We start from the raw sequence: 25,972 nt of genomic DNA, 5'->3' as shown, positions 1-25,972 counted from the left end.
CGATTTCATTTGCTTGTGTGAGTGTGTGAATAAAAGGCAGTAGCCATGTAAGTGGAGTCTGTACAAAGTGTACTGTAGGTTCATATCAGATATGCTGCGCTAACAAAGGCAATGTTTTTAAACAAAACCAAACTAAATCTCATATGTGTTCCAAGGAAGCAAACTTCTGAAGTTTTGATTTTTATATATATATATATATATATATATATATATATATAAAACACCAATTAAAAATAAAAAAAATTACTTAATGTTAAAATATATTTGTGTTCCTATTTTGCTGTTTAACACTCTCTTTTCACAATCGTCAATTTTATTTATTTATTTTTGTCTTGACGGTGTTTTAGTTGCCTAAATATGTAATTTTAGTTTATTATTTATTTTTTTTTTTTTTTAATTTATTAATCCTTTAAAGCAAGTATACATTTTCCATTAGATTTTTTTTTGCGCATGAGTGATTAAGAAAAAGCTAGGCTTTATATGAAGAAAAATAATTCAATATTCATAAGCCTTTTATTTTATTTTAATAAAGCAACCCTTTAAAGCAAAAAGTACACATTTTTTATTTAATTAAATATTATTTTATTTTAATAAACAGCCCTATGAAGCAGAAAGTATATATTTTTATTTTATTTTATTAAGAAACCCTTTAAAGCGAGAAGTATACATTTTTTTTTTTTTTTTTTTTAATAAGAAACCCTTTCAAGCGAGAAGTATACAATTTAGCCATTATTTTTTGTTGTGATTTGAAAAAGCTGGGCTTATGAATAAAAATAAGCTGTTTTTTTTTTTTTTTTGCTATTTTATTTCACAACCTTTTATAACAAGACATATATATCTTAGCCACTACATTTTGTTGTGCACAAAGTGTGATTTTTTTTTTTTTTAAAGCTGGGTTTTAGATGGAAATAATATCCAATATTCTATTTATTTTATTTTATTTTATTTTATTTTAATAAGCAACCATTTAAAACAAGATAAGTTTAGAACAAGACCCTGGACCACAAAACCAGTCATAAGGTTAAATTTGTCAAAACTGAGATTTATACATCATATGAAAGCTCAATAAATAAGCTTTCTATTGATGTATGGTTTGTTAGAATAGGACAATATTTGGCCGAGATACATTTATTTGATATCGGAAATCTGAGGATGCAAAAAAATCAAAAAGACTGAGAAAATCACCTTGAAAGTTCTCCAAATTAGGTTCTTAACAATGCATATTACAAATCAAAAATTACATTTTGATATGTTTATATTACAAAAAATCTTCATGGAACATGAACTTTACTTAATTTCTTAATGATTTTTGGCATAAAAGAAAAATCAAAAATTTTGACCCATGCAATGTATTTTTGGCTATTGCTACAAACATACCCCAGCGACTTAAGACTGGTTTTGTGGTCCAGGGTCACATATACATTTTAGCGACTAGATTTTGTTGTGCATAAAGGGTGATTTGAAAAAGCTGGGCTTTATATGGAAAAAAAAATCAGTATTTATAAGCCAAACCTTTTTTGTTAGCTATTTTATGTTATTTTATTTTAATAAGCACCCCTTTAAAACAAAAAAATATACATTTTAGCCATTAGATTTTGTTGTGCATGAAGTCTGATTTGAAAAAGCTGGGCTTTAGATGAAAAAAAAAAAAAAAAAATCCAATATTCATAAGCCAGACTTATTTTTGTTAGGTATTTTATTTTATTTTTTAATTTTAAAAATAAATAAATATACATTTTAGCCACTAGATTTTGTGGACGAAGTGTGTTTGAAAAATCTGGGCTTTATATGGACAAAATATCTGACAGAAAAAACTGTCATCAAGCATTAATACGACACCATTATTGGCCAGATGCACTACATTTTTATGTGAGTTTTGCATGAATTGTGAGTTGAAAAACCTGGCATCTAAGTGAAAAAATGTGAGTTCAGGGAATATTTGCACAGGAGGCATATTTCTGTACCCAGACAGTGAACCTGTGGACTCAGCAGGTGTTCTAGTTTCCTAGAAATGTCTGTCTGTCTGTCTTCCTCACACACACACACGTCGGCTTTGTTGTGGTGAGGATGTGCCGCACATGTGGCGAATGAGATCACGCAATTAATGCTGATGATAGCAATTCACACACTGAGCATTCAGTAGGTAATGAGACATGGAAAAGAAAGATGAGCAGGACGAAGGGATGAAAGATGAATACGTCCACACGGATACTAGTAAAACACAAACCTAATTATATTCGAATTAGAATGCTGACATCCAGTTGGCTCTCGCGACTTTCCAATGATGTACTGCTTGTTAAAATGCACACACAGAGACGCTGCTGACTCAAATCTTCTCTCCTCCGTAGGATGTCCTGTTGGGTTTTATGGGCAGGACTGTGTGCAGATGTGCCAGTGCGGGAATGAGGCCCAGTGTCACCACATCACAGGCGTCTGCCGCTGCACCCCCGGCTGGGCACCGCCGCATTGCATTCTGGGTAAGCCGCCCACATCATTAAAACGGGGTGTGATTGGAGGCTCATCTCCGGCTTAATGCCGCATCCTCACACAGAAATAACCCAACAATCTCTCAAAGCAGCTCTCCCAAACACAGGCCTCCTAGACAGTTTATCACCTCGCAGACACAGCAGATGCACTTTTTTTTAAAGGATATGTGTTTGTGTGCGTATAAAGAGAGGGTAAAGCCCCCTGCTGGGCTGCAGAAAGGTTAAACACATCCTTGTTTTTAATCGGCATATCTCATCGGTGTATGTTTGTGTTTATCATGGAAGGATGCTTTTTAGGAGCATTCCGTTTGTGCATCTGTCAGTATTTTATTAGGCTAAGACGCTTTTTAAAGAGAGCTCTGCGGCACGTTGGTTTAGTACCATCCGTCTTCTCATGCGATCTCCCGTCAGTAGTTTAATAGATCAGGGGCCCAATAAAGATTTATCTCTCTTGCTGCTTTCACTCTCCCTCTCTTTTTAATGAAGTGAGGTTTGTGTTAAAGATCCCTCTCTCAGAAGTTTTATTTTTACGTCTGGCTTTCCCATGACATGTTTTGCAGGGCAATCTCGACTGTGATGAAACCTCTCCGGAGTCGAATGATGTTATTTGTTTTGTAGGCCTCTTTTTTTTTTAAAGCGTGCAAATCCTAAATCATTATTTTGATTTGCGTCTGCTTTTTGTCATTTATACTTTTTTTTGTTTTGCAGTAGCATGTCTGCTAAAGTTAATGCAGTCAGACTAAATCTAAATCACTTACAGGCATCATATAAAGTGTGTTAAAACACATTTTTGTTATCTGGGTTTTTTATACTTTACACACTCATATACTGAGTTATTTTGTGCCACACTGTTCAGCCTGGGTGCCTGGAGACCTTTGTCACAATTTTTTTTTTTTTGCATATTTAGTAGGGCTGGCCTTTTCTAGTCGACTAATAGTCACACATTTATTAATAAACCATATAAATAATATTAATGAGCCTTTAATTGCCTACATAGCCTAATGTGCTCAAGCGCATACAAAAAAAGATAGCCGAAGCGCACAGGCAGATATAATAATTCTGAATGTGTCAGGGAAAAAAGGATACTGCATTAACATTTTAATAATTTATTGTTAAAATAGCGCTTTCTTTGCTTTCAGCTTAAGATATGAAGTCGGCGACACTGACTCGTCGTCTCCGCAGTAGTGATGTGCCTGTATGCATTGTATGTTTCATAGAGATTACATAGTCTGGGAATATTTCTTTTCCATTCGAATTGGTTCATTTAAAAGTAGACATTTCACTCTCTATAGATAAATTTTTCATGTCTGTAAGGCAAGTATACATGGAGTTTCGGAGTTCACACAGACCGAAACGGGAGAAAGTGTTTGCTTTCAATGTTTTGTTGTTATTCCGAGGCTGATAGCCTTGTGGGCAGCACATTTTCCAGTGATTCCCGTGACTTCCGTGTTCAAATCCCGACTCGAGGACCTTTCCCGATCCCACCCCCTATCTCTCTCCTACTTCGCTTCCTGTCAATTCTGATCTGTCCTATCAAAATAAATACTCTGTCATTTTTGGTCATACAGATAAAAGTAATACATCTTTCAAATCTGTAAAGACTCTATGATTATTTGTTTGCACTCAGAATAACAACGAAACATTGTGCTTATGTAAAATAATGTGTAAAAATGACGGAGTATTTTAAGAGCAAGTGACCACACCAGTGCCTCCATCTGTCAGGCTTTTCAGCTTCCACTTTTGAAAAGCGCACATTTTTCTAGATTAACATTAGATTGAGCTGCCATGTAGAGTTACTACTACAAACATTTTTCAGATAAAAAGCCATTCTTGAGGTTGACGAATGATAGGTGAGAGTTTGGATGTCCTGCCCGATGTACAACATTACCACATAGACCAGCCGTTAATGATCTGTCCGTCACGGACTGCATGACTTTGCCACTTCTTATGGATTTTTTTTTCTGCGACTAAGCGACTAATAAAATTTTGGTCGACTAACGGTTAGTCAACTATTAGGGGCCAGCCCGACTATTTAGGGTCTATTTTTTGTTGCCAGAGCTTATTTACACTAAATCCATGTGTGGTTGGGCTAGTCAACATTGAGTCAAGTCAAAATTTTCTTTTATGCCAAAAATCATTAGGATATTAAGTAAAGATGTTCCATGAAGATATTTTGTAAATTTCCTACTGTAAATGTATCAGAACTTAATTTGTTTTATTAGTAATATGCATTGCTAAGCACCTAATTTGGACAAAGTTTAAAGGCGATTTTCTCAATATTTAGATTTTTTTGCACCCTCAGATTCAGTTTTCAATATTTATAATGAAAATTTATTTTTGGGCGCTAAATCATTATATAACAATTATTTCTGAAGGATCTTGTGTCACTGAAGACTGTGAAGCAATGGCAGCTGAAAATTCAGCTTTGTAATAAACTTTCAAAAACCAATCCTACAGCCTGTAATTTTTGAACAACAGATCAGTAGCTGATTTACAATCAAATGTGAATCTGAATGAACATAAATGAATGACGTTTTGTGACAGACTATTAGTTAGTTCATACAAATAGAAATGTTAAGAGATTAGTTAATTTCCAGAATGAAACTTTTTTGATAATTTTCTCCACATAGTGGACTTCACTAGATAAGACCCTTATTTTTTCGTCTGGGATTGTGTGGAGCCCTTTGAAACTGCAATTTGGACCTTCAACCTGTTAATCCCCATTGAAATCCACTATGTGGAGAAAAAATCCTGGAATGTTTTATCCTCAAAAACCTTGCGCAAAGTACTACATATTTAGATTTTTAAAAGTTTGGTTCTAATATGTGTTCATGTTCTAGCTTGTCCGGCAGGTACTTTTGGTCCAAACTGCAGCCAGTCATGCGACTGCCACAATGGAGGGTCATGTGACCCGGTGAGTGGCCAGTGCAGATGCACACCTGGGTGGACAGGAACCAGCTGCCAACAGAGTGAGCAAAAATACACACACAAACACTCACTCATTTAAATCTAAAATACTCAAGTTTTAGTATTTAATATCTAGACATAAACAGCCTTTCTTCTTATATAAAACACACACAAACATGTGCTTCACCACCCAAAAACCCTATATACTCATAAACACATCTGTCTCCCTCTCTCACAGACTCAGTCAGAGTGCTTTATTTGGCTGTAGTTAGTAAGATGTAAGTGATTATGGTGATTTATAGTGAGGAGTTTGTAAGCACTGATAGCAGCGATTCACATGTCATCACACAAATTACTGTATTCTGTCTCCATTACACACTGGAATGTTCACATGGGTGAACGCCGGACGCTCACTCCGCAATCCATCTGCTTTCTCTCTCACTGTCTGTATGTTGTGTGTATAGCCTGTGCATCTGGATGGTTCGGTAGGAACTGCGAGCAAAGATGCATCTGTCCAGAAGGCGTGGCCTGTGATCATGTGACGGGCAGATGTGGCTGCCCTGCAGGGTACACTGGGAACAGCTGTGAGACGAGTAAGAGCTCTCTCATTTCATTCATCCTACTGATTCACAACACCATTTTTAAAATAGCAACACTTTCTACCTCTAAAACCACCTGTAAAACCGTAACTCAGTACTTCATATAAACTAAAATATATTAAACAGATACAATATAAATATTTTATATACACTGCCACTCAAAAGTTTGAGGTCGGTAAGATTTAAAAAAATGTTTTTGAAAGACGAAGGCTGCATTTATTTAATCTAAAATGCAGTAAAAACAGTTGAAATATTATTACAATTTAAAACACTTCTTTCTGTTTAAATATATTTTAGAATGTAATTTATTCCTGTGATAGCAAAGCTGAATTTTCAGCAGCCATTGCTTCAGTCAGTCACATGATCCTTCAGAAATATTGTTTATCTATCTATCTATCTATATATATATATATATATATATATATATATATATATATATATATATATATGACCCTGTGTCACGTGAGAGAAGGAGAGGTCTGGGTCCAAATGCAGGGTGAGTAGTATTTAATAATAAACAAATAAATAAACATAAACCAAAAGGCCAACACGGCACAAACTGAACATAAACTGAAACACAAAATAACAAAATCAAGAACACGATCAAAGTCCAGGGATTTCAAGAACACAAATTCACAAAACAAGACACGAGACAATGCAGACATGAATGCGGAGTGAGTAGTGGGATCTCTTATAGTCCAGATAGTGATTGTGAACAGGTGTGCGTGTAATCAGTGATAACGACAAGGACAGGTGAATGCTATCAGAAGTGCAGTGCAGGAAAAGGAAAACAGCGACCTCAGGTGGCTGAGGGAAGCCCCACAGCCCAGATCATGACACCCTGGACCACAAAACCAGTCAAAAGGTTAAATTTGACAAAACTGAGATTTATACATCATATGAAAGCTCAATAAATAAGCTTTCCATTGATGTATGGTTTGTTAGGATAGGACAATATTTGGCTGAGATACATCTATTTGAAATCAGAAATCTGAGGATGCAAAAAAATCGAAAAGACTGAGAAAATCACCTTTAAAGTTGTCCAAATTAGGTTCTTAACAATGCATATTACAAATCAAAAATTACATTTTGATATGTTTACAGTAGGAATTTTACAAAAAATCTTCATGGAACATGAACTTTACTTAATTTCTTAATGATTTTGGCATAAAAAAAAATAAAAAATTTTGACCCATGCAATGTATTTTTGGCTATTGCTACAAATATACCCCAGCGACTTAAGACTGGTTTTGTGGTCCAGGGTCACATATATATATATATATATATATATATATATATATATATATATATATACACACAGCTTTGAACCAGTTTTCTTTATTTTCATGACTATGAAAATTGTAGATTCACACTGAAGGCATCAAAACTATGAATTAACACATGTGGAATTATATACATAACAAAAAAGTGTGAAACAACTGAAAATATGTCATATTCTAGGTTCTTCAAAGTAGCCACCTTTTGCTTTGATTACTGTTTTGCACACTCTTGGCATTCTCTTAATGAGCTTCAAGAGGTAGTCACCTGAAATGGTTTTCACTTCACAGGTGTGCCCTGTCAGGTTTAATAAGTGGGATTTTTTTGCCTTATAAATGGGGTTGGGACCATCAGTTGTGTTGTGCAGAAGTATATAAGTATATATATAGTATATATAGAATTAAATATTTTTTAGAGTTAAATATAATTCCACATGTGTCAATTCATAGTTTTGATGCCTTCAGTGTGAATCTACAATTTTCATAGTCATGAAAATAAAGAAAACTCTTTGAATGAGAAGGTGCGTCCAAACTTTTGGTCTGTACTGTATATGTGTATATATATATATATATATATATATATATATATATGTGTGTGTGTGTGTGTATGTGTATATATATATATATATATATGAAATTGTGCTTATTTACTGTTGATTTCTTTGTGTTTCTGTGTTACACCCATGATTTGTAAAGTCTGTCAAAAATTGTAAAGAAATTTAATAATTGTAAAGATTTCCTTTAACAAGTAGGTCTCATTACTGTAGCAACTAAAAAATGACTGCTTTATTTAATACAAGTATGATATAAATTGTTTTGGCCATGATTGCAGTGACTTTCTGTGCTAAAAATAAGTTTGAAATCATGTAGTCTCAGCTAATTCATTTACTGAGTACTAGATTTTCCAGTATTTAAAACAAATTTTGCGAGAAAAAAAATTAGAAGCAGGAGAATTATACTCCTAATCCCATATGTTGCTGTGTTGCTTGTTTTGTCAAAGTACTCAAGAATCAATGATCTGTCCATTTATGCATCCATTCATCTGAGCAGCTTAATCAAAACAAAAGGGAAGAAAAGACTAACATCCGTTTTTAATTTAAGACTTAATTTTTTAATTTACAGCAACCTTTCATTCCATTCATCACTCTAGAATACGCTAAAAAGATGTACAAACAGCCTTCTTTCGCTTGTAACTCACATCTCACTGTGTCTCTCTCTATCATTTTTACATTACACACGCTGGGGTTTTGCTCCCCGACTCTCTGTCAACACCCGCCCACCCCTCTCACTCTCTCTTTCTCTCTCTCTGTGGATGTGAGACATCTGATAAAGGTTAGCGCTGAGCGGCCAACTCAAACAGCAGGCTTTGTTTTTGTCTGTGTAAGGATAAGAAGTCTGGAACAGACATGAACACACACACACACACACACACACACACACACACACACACACACACACACACACACATATACACTGCAGTAGACACGGCTAATGACAACAGTCTAATTATTCTTTTTAGTCTGGAGACTGAACTTATCTCTTACACATGCCGGTTGAGTGAATACACACACACACACACACACACACACACACACACACACACACACACACACACACACTCACACACACTCACACACACACTCTCACACTCTCTCTCTCTTATACATGAACATACACAGATTTGTGTTCTTATCAACAATAAGGATGACACTGAGTCCAGTTGACAGCCCTATCTCTTTTCCAGATGGGCTAGTACTGCTTTTTCACTACATGCTAGTTTGTTGATTTGTCGTACGTGTTGTTATGTTTTGAAAACTTGCACATTCGTTTTGTGATAAGATGAAAATGTTAGAGTGCTGTAGTGTTGTATGCATGTGTATACACTGTATTATATAAGTAAGAAAAATGTATTTATTTTTGGCAGCATTTTTATATGTGAAAAGTAGTTAACGCGTTACTTTATTTATTAGTTATAAAAAAACAATACAATTAGATTATTTTAATGCAGTGAACGCACTGACCCCGCCCCCAGACCTGTACATTATCTTATATTTCATATAGTTGACAAATATGATGCAGGGCAACAACTCCATGAATGCAGTTATGCCCTAAAATTCAAGATATTGGTGCGCAAAATGCCCCTGAATGAGTTTTTGTCTCATATTTATATCATATGATGAGCCATTTCACATGAGTGCTGATTTTGTCTCGAATATCATGAGTTTAAATGTGATTTTATATAACAGTTCAGTAAATAAAAAGTTGATTATGTGTAATAAAAACATAAAAACATTCAAATAAATATACATACAAAAAATGACTATTTTTTGCATTTCTAGCTGGTCATGTGAAGACGTTTGTAGGGCGAGTAAAAATCTAAACCACTGATCTGACTAGGCCAGTAGAAAATGTCTTAATATTGTTGAGCCCTGAATACACTCATGTCTCATATTTAGCTGTATAATCATTTTTCAGAATGTGTGTGTGTGATATAGATTTGTGCTATGTAATGGATGCATACCCAGATCACACTCATATGGCCTGGTTTCTGTCAGATTCTCCAGACATATGTGAAAATGTTTGAAAGTAAGCATGTCTGAATGACGTTAAATAAAATGTCTAGCCTCCCCTTCCTATCATATCATATCTCCTTCCTGTCTGAGGCCTGATGCCTTTTCAGGAATGTGTCTAGACGACTTGACATTTTATGGAAAACCCACACACGTTTTTAAACTCATCTCTGCATGTATTGTGTCATTTTCTCATGTTTTCTCTCTCTCTCTCAGTGTGTCCTCAGGGCAGGTTCGGCCTAAACTGTTCTCAGATGTGCACATGTTCTGGAGATCAGTACAGCTGTCACCACGTCACTGGGAAATGCACCTGTCTACCTGGTTATTATGGCAACCGTTGTCACCTCAGTAAGACATATTCTGAACATCTCAACTGTTTGACCTAATAAAGTTGTTCAGTCAAGTTTGAGGTCAAATAATTTTTTGTAAGAAACCAATACTTTTATGAAGGAAGGATCCATTTAATTGATCAAATGTGAAATTAGAGACATTTATAATGTTTCAGAAGTTTTCTATTTAAAAAATGCTCTATTTTCAAAGAATACTGAAACAATTGTATCACAGTTTCTACAAAAATATTAAGCTGCACAACTATTTACAGCATTGATAATAATAAAAAATGTTTCTTGAACACCAGTCCACATATTGAATGATTTCTGACACTAAAAACTGGAATAATGAAGCTGAAAATTCAGCTTTGCATCACAAAAAATAAATTGCATTTTAAAATATATTCAGATAGAAAACGGCTATTTTAAATTGTAATAATATTTTACAATATTACTGTATAGCATTTTTTTTAGCAAATTTTACAGACTTCAAACTTTTGAACAGTAGTGTATCTTTATGTTAGGTAGTACAATTTATATATTTATGCATTGCTTTATAAATGTACTAAAATGTGTACGATTTATCACAGGATGTCGAGAGGGCACCTATGGCCCCTACTGTAAGAAGAGGTGTAGATGTGCCAATGGAGGCCAATGTGACTTCAGGACTGGCTCTTGCGTCTGTCAGCCAGGATACTTGGGACCCAACTGCAGCACTAGTAAGATCCTGATAATTAATCAATAATCAATCAGCCATGTTAATTGTTGGCATATGTAAACACTAATATCTCACTTTATGATAATACCTCAATATGAAGTCTACAATACGCTATTTATTATAGTTTTTTTTTTAATGAAGGCTTGGAAAAAAAAAAATTAAAGTTAAATTCTTCTATCTAATGCACTTTGAGAGTTCAGAATTAAGAGCTCCAACCCATGTTCTTAACTAGGAAAACTTAAGTCAAAAAAACATCAGTGAATTGACTTGTACCTGAACTTTAAAGGGTACTACACTTTTAAGTTTTTATTTTGACAGAAACGGCAGTAGAGCTTTTATTTTGATGGAAAACTCCAGCTTCAATGAAAAAACATCTCACTACAAATCTAGTGAAATGCTGTAATCATCTGCCGCCAAAATAAAGCATAACTGGTGGCCGTTGTGTTCCCAGACCAGCACTAAACTCACAGCACGTGCAATAAAAGTGTTCACTGCATTCACTGTGAACTGAGCCTTTCTGAGGCGCAGAAAACACTGGATCACAAGCTGATCGCTCGGATTAGGCCATATTGTGTTTTAGGTTTTTAGTTCTCGACAGATTCCGTGTCAAAGCAGAATTGGCCAAAACACAACTTTCAAGACCTTTTATGTTAGATTAAGAAGTTTAAATATATTTTTTTAATCTACATTTTTGGCCCAGAAGACCATTTTGTTTTATGATATCGAGTTTTGTTAGAGCGATACCACAATATTGATAATGCATTTCATCCCTAGTTAACACACACATCAGACAGACATTGTTGTATTTTGCTGCTTTTCAGCATCTCAAAAAAGTATAAAAAATGCATATGGAGACTGCTGTTGCATTCTGCATTTCTAGCTAATAACATTTGTCTTTTTCTGTCTTTTTCTCTCAGGTTGTCCTACGGGTCACTATGGGAGAGACTGTGCTCAGGTGTGTTTGTGTGGGAAGGGAGGACAGTGCCATCCAAAGACTGGGAGGTGTACCTGCGCCCCTGGTAGAACGGGACCTTCCTGTGAACAAGGTATGTTTTAGGTTATTTTAGTATTATTTATAGGCATGTAACGGTATTATCAATATCGTGGTATCACGATAGCAAAACTGTCTCGATATCATCGTGATCACATGATGATATGAAACAATAGGTCTTCTGGGCAAAAAATGTAGTTTTTAAAATAACTTTAAATTTCTTATTCTAACATGAAAGGTCTTTAAAGTTGTGTTTTGGGCCATTATGCTTTGGTATAGTATCTTTCAAACAAACTAAAACCGAAAGCACAAAATGGCTTAATCCCTTCATCAAGCCCGTTTTTGCTGTGAGTTTCAAAGCGAAGCACGCAGTTCAGGTGATCAGCTTGTGATCTGGTGTTTTCTGCGCCTCAGAACGGCTCAGTTCACAGTAAATGCAGTGAATTTGTTTATTGCATGTGCTGTGAGTTTAGCATGCATTTGGGAATGCAATGGCCACTAGTTACGCTTTATTTTCACAGCAGATTTTTACAGCATTTCACTAGATTTGTAGTGAGATTCATTTTTGTAAGCCTTTTTTCATTGAAGCTGAAATTTTCAGTCTAAATAAAAGCTCTATACTGCCATTTCTGTTCAAATAAAAGCTTGAAAGTGCAGTATAGTGCTGACCGCTAGCAGTTTAAATGGGTAACATTACTGCAGTCAAAATTCGAAATTAGGAAAAAAGTATTTTCCTACTGTAGTGTAAAGCAAAAATAATATAGTTATGAAATATTCATTTTCATTTATTTAACAGTGCAATTTTAAAAAAATATATGGCTATTACTGTCGTAGGAATAACAATAATATGAAATTGTTGTTATTATTAATATTATTATTATTATTATATTCTAATTTGTTTGGCTTCTTAAAACACCAGTGTGAATGTATTTTAGACTGGGATAGTATACCACAAATAAAAAGAGGGTTGAGTGCCCTTAAAAGTTCAGGTACAAGTCAATTCACTGATTTTTTTTTAAGTTTTCTTTTTTTTTTTTTGTCTAAAATGTACAAAATGTTAATTTTTTCCAAGTCTTCATTTTTCTTTTTTCTTTTTTAAATATTGCAATAAATATCTTACCATGGACTTCATGTTGAGATATTATTGTATTGTATTATTTTGATATTGTTACATCCATAGTTATTTATATATATTATTTGAATTACACTATTTTTAGTTTTTTTCCTATTTAGTTTTAATTTATTTTTTATAACTTACTTTGTTTTATTTCACCTTAATTCCAAATAATGAAAAAATAGTTACAGTTAACAAAATAACAACATTGTGAATAACTGTGCTATTACGCTTTTTCTTTTCCTTCCTCTTATTTGTTTTTTCCCACTTATCTTGCCAACTTTTCCAACCTCAGCTATTAATTAATTCTTTTTTTGTCTTTACCCATCCATGGTCCCTCCCTCCCAAATATACAACATTCACATCTTCATCTTGTTAGGTTGTGAAAACCATAAGTGTTACTATGACTTCATAATCAAAACAACATCGAAATACATCGCGTCTCGCAGTCCTCCACTTGAAGGGGCTATTTACCCTCGTCCCGATTCTCTCCCAGGGCTTATTTACAATATTTAGTTAACAAATTTCTCCAGTTTCCTGCGTGAGGGAATTTGATCGCAGCGGCCCTTTTCCTGAAGAACAGAAGCGAGAGATCAGATTCCTAATCTTCGTGTTTCATCACTCATCAGTGGGAATGAAACGGGACTTTCCAGGAGGGATTTTCTTAGCCTCCTCGAAAACGCCGGCCTAGGAGCGTCTCGCAGACGTGCCACTGCTTACGTTCCCCATGTTTAATGTTTACAGACGACTATAAGTAGCTGGTTCTCTATGTTCCGTGTCGGCGGATCTGCTGGCGAGGAAACAAATAAATAAGCAAGCGAATCAAAGCGATTGGCTTATTGTTTTCCCAATCTAAATTACCCAAAGAAACATGATTGCTCTTTTGCTGCGCTGCCAAATCGGACCCACTTTGCCATTGCACTAATGATCTAGAGCTTAAGTAAACTTGTGTGCGGCGTGTGTGTGTTTGTGCACGTGTGTGTGGCTGTTTGTGATCGAGCGATCGCATGTGTGGCTAGCTCTTTAAATGCATTTTGAGGGATGAGAGGGGCTGTGCTAATTGTAGTAATTGAGAAATTCAGAGTTTATTTGAAAATAATGCCATCTGTGCTCTTGTTGTTACTGGAAGTTTCCGTCTGGAGCAGGACATAGTTAAGAGATAAAACAATGAGGTGTTTGGCTTGAGGGAAAGTCTGCTGAATGTTTGTCCTGGTACAGTATAACAATGAACACACATCTTGAGCTGAAAAACAGCACCATCTTAATGACTTTTTGGATGGATTAACAATTACTAGCATAGAATTAACGTGATTTCAAGCACTCATTTGGACGGGATTTGGGATCTCTGTATAGTTTATGTTGTCTGGATGTGAAATATGTGATGCAGTTTTATGTATATGATTAATGGAATAAATTAATGAACTGTATTTGACCCAGAAAGTTGGCAAAAGGTATAAATCCGTAACAAAGGTGCACCAAGCAGTAATGAATTATATTTGACAGGTTGAAGTAAACGAGAAAAAGCATTAAATTCACAAAATGCTAAATAATTGTTATAAAAAATAATAATAAAACATTAAAAAATAATCAAATGTATTTAAAAGTACAATAAACAATATTTACAGTGAAGATTTTTTAAATAATATTATACATTCTATTTATATTTCAATTAAATTATTTTCTTTTAAACTTCATCATTCAAGAATTCTAAAAATGCATCATAGTTTACACAAAAATATTTAGCAACTGTTTTCAATGTGATAATACTTCTGAAATTTCAGCTTTTTAAAATATATTCAAATAGAAAATATACAAATATATCAATTAATTTAAATATATAAATACATATAAATTAAATATATATAAATACAAGCCCAAATTTATTCAGATGCCTTCAACATTTCTTACATTATCACAATAGTTTAGGAAATGGTAATAAAATATGAGAAGAACTCTGAGTTAAACTGTCAGAACAAATTCATCTTGATAATGTCAGATAACTTTGATAGAACGGTTTGTTGACCAATTACCAAGCAATGCTTAATTTAGTTTAGTCTGTGGTGTAAAAAGGTTGCATTAGCAATTAAAGAAAAACCCTTAAGCAAAACATGGTCAGGTCAAAGTGTTTGAATAATGTTTGGTAATAATTTGTATAAATAATCAAACATTATAAAAAATATCAAACATTATATCTGGTGTCTGAAGAATTTTTGGTTTCGGTTGTGTGTTCCCATGAAACAAATGTACCATTCAAAAGATTGGTCCTGTTCAAATAGGGCTTTTCTTAACTTATGAACATGAACTGTTGTACATTTTTTCGGTCATACACTGTAGCCCCGGATAAAAATAAATAAATTCACTAAGCTCACCAAGCCACAACTTTTTTTTCCCCCTGTATAGAATAAGTATGGTTTCAGGCTAAAATGAGATATCCAGTGGAAATTAAGTGTTGACAGTATAATTTAGTGCTGGATGAGGATTAATCAGTGCTTGGTAAACCATCCTCATGTGGTCCAAATTGAAGACAGATCCATGCGCCTTGCTGAAACACAGAGATACAGCCAAGACATTCAATTGTTTCCACAACCTGGGTGAATTGCTACATGATGAAACAAAACAACACCTCTCATATTTATGCACAGATATTAAGCATTTGCGTTATGACAAATTATTGCTGTTAAATGCAAAGTTTTCCTCTGTGCAGTATGCCCTAGGGGGCGCTATGGAGCGCAATGTCGGAGTTTCTGTACGTGTGCGAATGGAGGTATGTGTGATCCTGTGAATGGGACATGTAGATGCGGACTGGGCTGGACGGGGCAACACTGTGAAAAAGGTAAACAATACCACAAATTCACAATTTTGTACCGAAGAAGACTTAACTGTAATGACTTCCATTCAAGCATAGCCAGAAATTAAACTAATACTTTTGAGTACTTTAAAAAGAATCCCGGGTATTAAGACTTGTATGGCTTAATATAAGGTAAATTATGTCTCTTACTGAAATATGTAGTAGAAAACCCAAAAAAGATTTATGTTATTTAAAAAATTCACATTGTTTTATACACATTTTGGACTATGACATCAAATGGTTGTACTCGGTGAGCTACTGGTGCTACCTGCTCTTTTTACCGCAAAACTCAGAAAATAAAATACTTATACAATGCCACATTGTGCTGCCTTTTGTTTGTTATTTTCAGTCGAAGAGCAACAAGAGAAGTGATCTAATTCGTCACTGCTTTCCTAGCAATAAGAAGAGGGGAAAAGAATGGAAAGATGCCTATGGACAAATAAAATTTCCGAAAGACCTGTGTCTTTGTTCTCTTCACTTCAGCCCTGATGCCTTTGAGGCTTTTAGTAGAGCACAGCTACTGAAAGAGCTTACAAATGGCAGAGACAAGAAACGCTAGATGCCATCCTGGCAGGATGTAAACATTCTGACACTTGTCATGACGCCGCGGCCACTGAAGTAGTTTCTCAGCGTAGATTTCACATGATATCCGGGGATGTTTAGACTCCTTTTAGTGAAAAAGCCTATGTTTATACCCATCGCCACCTGTAAGTTCTTTCAGTAGCTGTAGTCTAGTAAAAGCCTCAAAGGCACCAGGGCTAAAGTGGAGAGATGCGGGTCTTTATGCAGTTTTATTTGTCCACAGGCATCTTCCTATCCTTTTCTCCTCTTCTTATTCCTAGGAGTTGCTTATTGCTTATTGCAGTGAAGACTTACATTGCTTCTCTTGTTGCCCCTTTGACAGGAAATTACAATCAAAAGCCGCACAATGTGGCATCATCTCAGTATTTTATTTTCCGAGTTTGAGTGTTGTTGTGGTTAAAATAGCAACAGGTAGTGCCAGTAAGCTCACCAAGTACAACATTTCACATCATCAAAATCATATAATAAAACTATGTGAATTTTTTAAATAACATAAATCTTTAATGGGTTTTCTACTACATATTTTAATAAGATACCTCATTTATGTTATATTAAACCATACAAGTCATAATACCCGGGGGGTTTGTTTTAAATTCATTATGAATTTAATTTTGGTCACAGGATGATTAATTCATCTGAATATTTTGGTGTGTGTGATAGTTTGTGTCCCAGGTCACTACGGTGTGAACTGTGAGCAGGAGTGTGTGTGTCAGAATAACGGTACATGCGATCGCTTTACGGGATGCTGCTCTTGTCCGTCTGGATACTATGGTCCCGCCTGCCAACACCGTGAGTGGCAGACTTATCTTTACATTTAAAATAAGTCGTTTTTTCTGCACTATGATTTTGAAAGAGAAATCTAATATTGAATGATATGAAATGGTTCTATATCTCAGGATGCCCTGCTGGCTTTTTCGGTGAGCTCTGTGCTCAATCATGTGATTGTAAACACAGGCACCTGTGTGATCACGTGACCGGACAGTGCGTGTGTCCTCCAGGATACCAAGGTGACCAGTGTGAAATGCGTAAGTCATCTCAACTTTAAAACAACATCAGCTATAACTGAGAATTATGGCAGTAATATAAGACTTACTTGAATAAAGGTATAGTTCACCCAAAAATGAAAATTACCTTATGGTTTACTCACCCTGAAGCCATCCTAGGTGTATATGAATCTTCTTTCAGACGAATACAATCAGTGTTATATTAAAAAATGTCCTGGCTCTTCCAAGCTTTATAATGGTAATGAATGAGTGTTGAGATTTTGAAAAACTTCATAAAAAGTACTCCACATGGCTCCAGGGGGTTAATAAAGGCCTTCTGAAGTGAATCGATGCATTTGTGTAAGAAAAATATACATATTTAAAACTTTATAAACCATAATCTCTAGCTTCCACTAACTGACATATACACATATTTAGAGAGAGTGGTGTTCCAGCAGATGAGGTAGGACAAATGTGTAAACTCCGGTGAGAATACGCTAGTCTTGCGAGAACAAATTTTTGTTTACAGCAAAGGAAAACCAGTCTCCTCTTGGCTTATCTAGGTACCCTAGCAATAAGAAGAGGGAAAAGGATGGGAAAATGCCTGTGGACGAATAAAACTTACGAATGACCCGCGTCTTTGTTCTCTCCACTTCAGCCCTGGTGCATTTGAGCCTTTTAGTAGAGCACAGCTACTGAAAGAGCTTACAAATGGCAGAGACAAGAAATGCTAGATACCATCCTGGCAGGATGTAAACATGCCGATGCTTGTCATGACGTCACAGCCACTGAAAGAGTTTCTCAGCATGGATTTCACTCAATATCCGGTGACGTTTAGACTCCTTTTAGTGAAAAATCGATGGTGCATCATTTGCTTTAAGCCAACGCTTATACCCATCGCCACCTGTAAGCTCTTTCAGTAGCTGTAGTCTAAAAGGCACCAGGGCTAAAGTGGAGAAAACAAAGATGCGGGTCTTTCGGAAATTTTATTCGTCCACAGGCCTCTTCCCATTAATTTCTCCTCTTCTTATTGCTAGGAAAGCAGTGAAGACTTGATGTATGAAGTGAATCGATGCATTTGTGTAAGAAAAATATCCATATTTAAAACCGTATAAACCATAATCTCTAGCTTCCACTAACTGACATATAGACATATTTACGAGAGAGTGGTGTTACAGCGGATGACGTAGGACAAATGTGTAGAGCAAACTCCGGTGAGAATATGCTAGTCTTGTGAGAACAATGTTTTGTTTACAGCAAAGGAAAACCTCTTGGCTTATGTAGAAACCCTCAGACATTTTTCTTTACAAATCATTGTTATGTACTTCTAATTCATGACCGGTGTTTTGTTTTGCTCTCTCTTCTGTGATTACGCATTCGTCACCGGAGCTTACGTTACCCCTACTTCCTACATTCATTTCACTAAGCCTTTATTAACCCCCCAGAGCCATGTGGATCACTTTTATGATGGGTGGATGCAGTTTTTGGGCTTTAAAATCTCAACACCCATTCACTGCCATTGTAAAGCTTTTAAGAACCAGGGCATTTTTTAATATAACTACGACTGTAATCGTCAAAAAGAATGAAGTCATATACACTTAGGATGGCTTTAGAGTGATTAAATCATGGGGTAATTTTCATTTTTGATGAACTATCCCTTTAAGTGGAACACAAAGATGAATTTTTGTTTTGGTGACTTTTCTCAATATAATTAATAATAAATGAAAACCGCTATGAAAGTATCGTAAAACTATATGTCATATGAACCCATACAAAATTGCAATTGTGTCATTATTCTGTGAAAATCTTGTAACAGGTTGTGACGCTGGGCGTTTTGGACGTGATTGTGCAGAACTCTGTGAGTGCGATGGAGCACCCTGTGATCCAACCACTGGACAGTGTCTCTGTCCATCCGGAAAGACAGGAAAACGCTGCGAGAATGGTACAGACACACACCTTAAACATCTTACGCTAACTCTCATAAACTTTGCTTCAAACTTAAACCTTCATCTTCTCTTTCTCAGTTTGTGACAGCAGGTTTTATGGTCCAGGCTGTTCTTACCCTTGTCAGTGTGCACACGGAGGCCAGTGTGACCAGCGCACAGGTCACTGTTCATGTCCTCTCACCTGGCTGGGACCCACCTGTGAGGAAGGTGAGCGTTTGTATGTGTGTGGGTTTACAAAATTGTCCCCAGAAGTTAGCTGAATGTGATGAAATATACTCTAAAAAATAATTGATTTGACATATTAATTCAATAATTAAAGAAGTATTGATAATAATAATAAAAATAATACATAGATGCATTATTATATAAATTATTTTATAAATTAATACTATGTTCCTTAGTAATTAATAAATTGTTTCATAATTTCTCATACTGCAATTGATAGATATTGAAATAAAATAAATATTGAATATTGAATATTGAAATAAAATAAATATTTTTATTCTAAAATTGTTTCCAAAAGTTATGTGATGAAAATATAATTAGTTAAAAAAAAATTAGTTCTGTCATCTTAATTCAATAATTAATGGACCATAACTTATAATAATTAATTCTCAATTTATCATCGTGCAATTGGGAAAAATATTGAAATAAATAATAATATTATTATAATATAGTAATATTAATATAATTATAATGTAATATAATTATAAATAATATAATATTATTCTGAAATTTCCCCCAGAAGTTATTTAAATTTGATGAAATATAATTAACTCTAAAAGAAAATAGTTCTCCAAAAATAATAATTGATTTGACATGTTAATTAAATAATTAATGAACCATAAATGATAATGATACATATAATAATATATAATATGTATAATAATTAGGGCTGTCCCCGACTATGTATTTTCATAGTCGAATCAGAATTTTCGAATCTTTCTATAGTCGACCGATAGTCGAATCATCTAGGCTTATGTGCGTGTGTGAATGGGTTGGGAGGGGCACGACACTATAGTCAGCAGGAGGGTAAAACTATTTTTATTTTATTTTATAAGCGACCAAAACTGCCTGCCAACTGACAGACAAACTTATTTAGGTTTAAATAAAAACACAGAACGCGTATTTTAGTTCTAAAAACGCGAGGCGCACAGCACTGCCTTTTTTGGTGACTTTTAATGAAAGAGCAGTGTGCTGCGGTTTTTTTATGTTGCTAAGCAACGACCAAAACAGCTGTCCTGTCAGTCAATTCAAAGGATTATAGCGCGAGCGCTCTAAAATCTTAGTTTTTTGCTGTTAAGTAAACTGTCATATTAGCAGAAACCCTAAATAATACAGCTCCGGGTTACCCACGATAGACACCAAAGGTTTCTCCTCCATTTCTTGGAGTCTCCGGACTTTTTAAGCAACGGTAAACATTCGCCATCACAACAGAAGGCCCGCCTCTCCATTCATTCGATTGGACAATGGAAAAGAACGCGTATGACGTTGGGCGTTTTTCCGCTCAGAGTTGATTTTTTTTTTCAACTTCAGGCGCTCAGACTCAGAGCGCTCCTGCAAAACGCGAGGCGCCGGGGCGCATAAACAGCGTGCAGAACGCTCACTGCCAACAGAAAACCATTCAAAAGAGGCGCCTCCAACTGCAAAAACGCGTTCGGTGTGATCGCCGCCATCCCTGCCGTCAAGATGGTCCTCATCTCGTCATGCATCAGGGAAAGTGAAAATTAAATTAGTCACAGGGGTGGTTGGATTTATTCACAAACACGTTAAAAATATTTATTGAACGCTTCTTTCTTTTCACTTTTGTTTTTACTGCATTATCATAATCAAAGGCTGTATATAACTTAATATAACCGTACAAAACCAGTAGTTCTGTGTGCAATTAGACATTGAGCACCCCCATATTGGCAAAATGGTATGATGCTCGTTTCACCCGCGAAGATTCGACTGTGAGATCGGTGGTCGAATCAGGCTCCGCATATCGATGCATCGAATCTTCGACTATTCGGGGACAGCCCTAATAATAATACATAAATTAATACAATTATGTCCCTTAGTAATTAATAAATAATTTCATAATTTATCATTCTGCAATTGATAGAAATATTGAAATATTTTTATTCTAAAATTGTCACTAGAAGTTAGCTAAATGAAATGAAATATATAATTAACTCTAAAAAATAACTGATTTGATTTGACATGTTAATTAAATTAAATTAATAGACCATAAATAATAATAATAATAATAACAATAACAATAATACATAGATGCATATTACTATATATAATAATGCAATTATGCCCCTTAGTAATTAATACATAATTTCTCATTCTGAAATTGATAGAAAATAATATTTATATATTTAGTTTATATAATATTTAAAGATGTCCAGATGTTAGCTAAATCTAATAAAGCATCATTCAATTTAAAAATTAGGGCTGTTAATTTAACATGTTAATTTAATAAATAAATAAAGTTGTGTATATAAATAATAATAATTGTAATAACAATAATAATAATATAATTTATTAATGCAACTAATCATGCTCTTTAGTCCATATGTAAATTTTTAATTTCTAGTCATGTATTCAGTTTAAATATTTAAATAAATTATATTTTTATTCTAAAAACTGTCCCCAGAAATGTTACTTTGATTTGATAATAAATAAATAAATAAAGAAGTAGTGTATAATTATAATAATAATACAGTTTATTATTAATTAATATATAATTAATTAATGCAATTAATCATGCACCTTGGCCCAAATGTTAATAATAATAAAGTACTTCAATAATAATTTTTTTTTGCTCGAAAATGAGAAGAAAAAAAAAAATAGAGTTATGGTTTGGCTTAATCTGTAGTGCTAATATACAACAACTAGCTGTAAATAAAAACAGTCCAAGTGTATGGAGTGTGTGAGAGTCAGGCCTCAAACTCAAACCGCTCATGCTGTTTCTTTCTCTTTCTTTTATCTCCCACCATCTCAACATCTTTCTTTCCCTAAATTCAAGTTCTCTCTTTATTCATGTCAGTCACAACACAAACCCCGGCGTTTGAGCTCAAAGCGTTAGTGAGAGTGTGTGTGACAGCGTTCGTGTCAGCCGCAGTGTGCGTGTGTGTGATGGACTCCGAGCCGCTAAGGGCCTCCTGTCTGTCTGTGTAACGGCGCCTCTCTCTGACAGTTATTTTAAGTGAATCACAGCAGGACTCTTCACAACGTGTATGTGAGCTTTGTGAGTGAGTGTATGACAGTGTGTGCGAGCGTGTCACAGTGGGGTTACTGTATGTGGTCCATCCACACAATCTCTAAACCTGTACATCCCCATAAAAAACAAATAGTTCTTTCACATTTCACATCTTATTTTGTTCTCATCTTAACTTTCTTATATCACTTTTTTATTGCACTTATTTTATAGTACACATAGGAACTGCACAATCTGTGATCGATCAGCCACCCTTACTTATTGAAGCAGGAAATTAAAAATACAGAATCTAATGAATATGGTACATATTCATGTATGAATACTACAATAAATAAATGTAATAGTAAATACATTTAATATATTAATATACTACTAATTTAATGAACACATTAGCAAATGAATAACTACATTTATGATTAAATTGAATGGAAATGAATATAGAATCACTTATTTATCATCATTTATTTATTTATTCAATTATGCACAGTATACATATTTATCATTCACATATTCTCACTTTTCTTCACTCATTATTCATTTATTTATGTACAAACATATTTATTTATCATTAACATATCCGGTAACACTTTACAATAAGGTTCATTAGTTAAACATTAGTTAATGTATTAACTAACATGAACTAACCATGAGCAATACATTTGTTAATGTATTTACTAATCTTTATTAATGTTAGTAAACGGAAATACAGTTGTTCATTGTTTGTTCATGTTAGTTCACACTGCATTAACTAATGTTAACAAAATTTTAATAATGTATTAGTAAATGTTGAAATTAACATTAACAAAGATTAATAAATGCTGTATAAGTCCAGTTCATTATTAGTTCATGTTAACTAATATGGTTAACTAATGTTAACTAATGAACCTTATTGTAAAGTGTTACCACATATCCTTTATTTATACATGATTTATTTTGCGCAATATACTTATTAATTTATTAGTTCATGTTAACTAATATGGTTAACTAATGTTAACTAATGAACCTTATTGTAAAGTGTTACCACATATCCTTTATTTATACATGATTTATTTTGCGCAATATACTTATTAATTTATCCCTCACATTTCTCATTTCAACTATGATGTATGAAATGGGGGATTTAAGCTGTGTACATTTTATAATGCAGTACACAGAAGAATGTTTAGGGCCCTATGAAATGTAATTAATTTTTTTACAAATTCAGTTTTTTCCATTTAAATTTAAAACTATGTATTAATGGTTAAACAACATTTAGTAATAAAAAAACATGGATAATTAATTAAAATCATTAATAGTATACAATCTAACAAAAAAATACATTTGTAGGGCCCTGTGAAATCCATTATTTTTTTTTTCTAAATTCCATTTTATTTTTTTCCAAATTCATTTTTTTAATTTAAAAACCTGGATTTGAATTTCCATTTTCTGGATTCCATTTTTTAATTATTCCATTCCATTTTAAAATTATTAGTATTATACAATTTGACAACAATTTAACCAAAATTACATTTGTAGCGCCCTATGATAAACATTATATATTTTTCTTAATTCCATTATATTTTTTTCCAAATTAAGTTTTTCCATTTCCATCATTTGTCACTATTTTTCTTTTTTTTTTTTTTTACTTTTTTTCCTATTTAAATTTTTCTGGGCTATGTATTTTGTATATGTCAGGTTAAATAACATTTTAGTTATAAAAAAAAACTTATTAAAATCATTAATATTATACAATTTAACAACAATTTAACAAAAATTACACTTGTAAAGCCCTATGAAATACATTTGATTTTTTTTTCCCAAATTTTTTCCCTTTTTTTCCATTTTAATTTTTCTGTATTAATAGTTAAGTAATATTTTAAAAATCAAAAAACATGTATAATTAATTAAAATCAATATTATACAATTTAACAGCAATTTAACAAAAAATACATTAGTAGGGACCTATAAAATACATTTTATTTTTTTTCCCCAAATTCTATTTTATTTTTTTCCCAAATTTATTTTTTGTCATTTGAAAATTTTCTGGATTCCATTTTTTCCCATTTTATTTTTTTGTATTAATGATTAAATAACATTTTAATAATCAAAGAATATATAATTAATTATTTTTTTAAATTATTAATTATTATTATTATAAATTAATTAATTATTCCTTCAAAATAAAACTTAATTATTTTTATTACAACAAAATATATATTTCTGTCACAATTTCTTCAAGTTAAACCAAACTTTTTTTGACGGATTGCCGTGAAGACTTTTCAGTTTCAGTAAAATGCTCATTAAGTGACTCAGAATATGTGTTTATGTCCTCATATACTGAGACAGCAGAGGCTGAAATTATGTGTATAGTTAACAAAACCGCACATCTGCGCCATTCATTCTCACAGAGACATGCAGGATTCATATTTAAATTAACTTTTTGTAGTTTAATATTCACATACACTAGTTCATACAGCATTTTTATTTAAGTCTACAGACATACTTTTGATTTATTCATCCAAAAATTCCATCACATTCCACGTTATACAGAAAATTCTGTAATTCTGTCGGCATTTTCCATATATTCAATCAAATGTTTTTGGTTTTTTTTTGTGCTGCATATTTATATATATATATATATATATATATATATATATATATATATATATATATATATATATATATATATATATATATATATATATATATATATATATATATATATTATTTTTTTTTTATTATTATTCACAATAATTCTATTTTATGAAAATTATCATGGCTGATATTGTGCATTTAGTGCCTTCAGCCATGACTATATTCACAATATAAACTATATTTGCATATCTTCTTGTAACTTAAAAAACAGCAATGAAAAACAAGTCAATACATGTTGCAATAATGTCTCTTTCTCTGTTTCTCTCTCAGGTGTTTCTGTAAATCACGTGTCTTCCAAATTACAAAAGAGGCGACGGCGTGTTTCTCACTCCTAGTCCTGATACAGAGTCCCCAAACACACACACATGACTTTTTTCCAGACATCCCCAGCAGAAGGCGAGTGGCAAGGGTGACTGAGTGTGTGAGGATGTATGTGACTTGTTATTATGGGTTTTTCCCCCAGACGAGCAAGCCACAGGAGAATTAGTACGAGGAAGCAATGCCGAAAAACACAAGACACACACAAACATCCCCTCTGGATGCACACAAGACCACTGACAGGCTGTCAATGAGCGTGTGAGTATATATATCTATGGTGGAGGGACACATTGTGGCTATGAACGAATGTTTAATGTCAACATCACACACACAACTTGATGGACTAGTTCGATGTGACTTAAAACGCTCATTTTGTAAGCTCTGTTTGTGCATAAACTCGCTAGTCCCACATCAGACAGTCAAACTAAACCATCCGATCAGCCAAACGCCCACCGAGCCACA

At 33.7% G+C, this 25,972-nt stretch overlaps 1 protein-coding gene across 1 annotated transcript in view; it reads left to right on the top strand.

Moving 5' to 3' along the window:
• Positions 1-25,966, top strand: part of egfem1 (EGF-like and EMI domain containing 1) — a 74,430-nt gene extending 48,464 nt beyond the window's left edge. Inside the window, exons 21-32 of the mRNA XM_073817800.1 lie at positions 2,349-2,477; positions 5,327-5,455; positions 5,858-5,986; positions 10,056-10,187; positions 10,759-10,887; positions 11,804-11,932; positions 15,696-15,824; positions 17,082-17,210; positions 17,318-17,446; positions 19,221-19,346; positions 19,429-19,557; positions 25,463-25,966. Coding sequence (XP_073673901.1) covers positions 2,349-2,477; positions 5,327-5,455; positions 5,858-5,986; positions 10,056-10,187; positions 10,759-10,887; positions 11,804-11,932; positions 15,696-15,824; positions 17,082-17,210; positions 17,318-17,446; positions 19,221-19,346; positions 19,429-19,557; positions 25,463-25,527 — 1,484 coding nt within the window. The 3' untranslated portion in view covers positions 25,528-25,966. The remainder of the gene's footprint in view (positions 1-2,348; positions 2,478-5,326; positions 5,456-5,857; positions 5,987-10,055; positions 10,188-10,758; positions 10,888-11,803; positions 11,933-15,695; positions 15,825-17,081; positions 17,211-17,317; positions 17,447-19,220; positions 19,347-19,428; positions 19,558-25,462) is intronic.
• The last annotated feature ends 6 nt before the right edge of the window (positions 25,967-25,972 follow it).

The sequence above is a fragment of the Garra rufa genome, chromosome 14 (genome assembly GCF_049309525.1).
Source record: "Garra rufa chromosome 14, GarRuf1.0, whole genome shotgun sequence".
Classification (NCBI taxonomy): Eukaryota; Metazoa; Chordata; class Actinopteri; order Cypriniformes; family Cyprinidae; genus Garra; species Garra rufa.
Note: the sequence above shows the minus strand (reverse complement) of the source record. Positions and strands in the feature narration are given on the sequence as shown.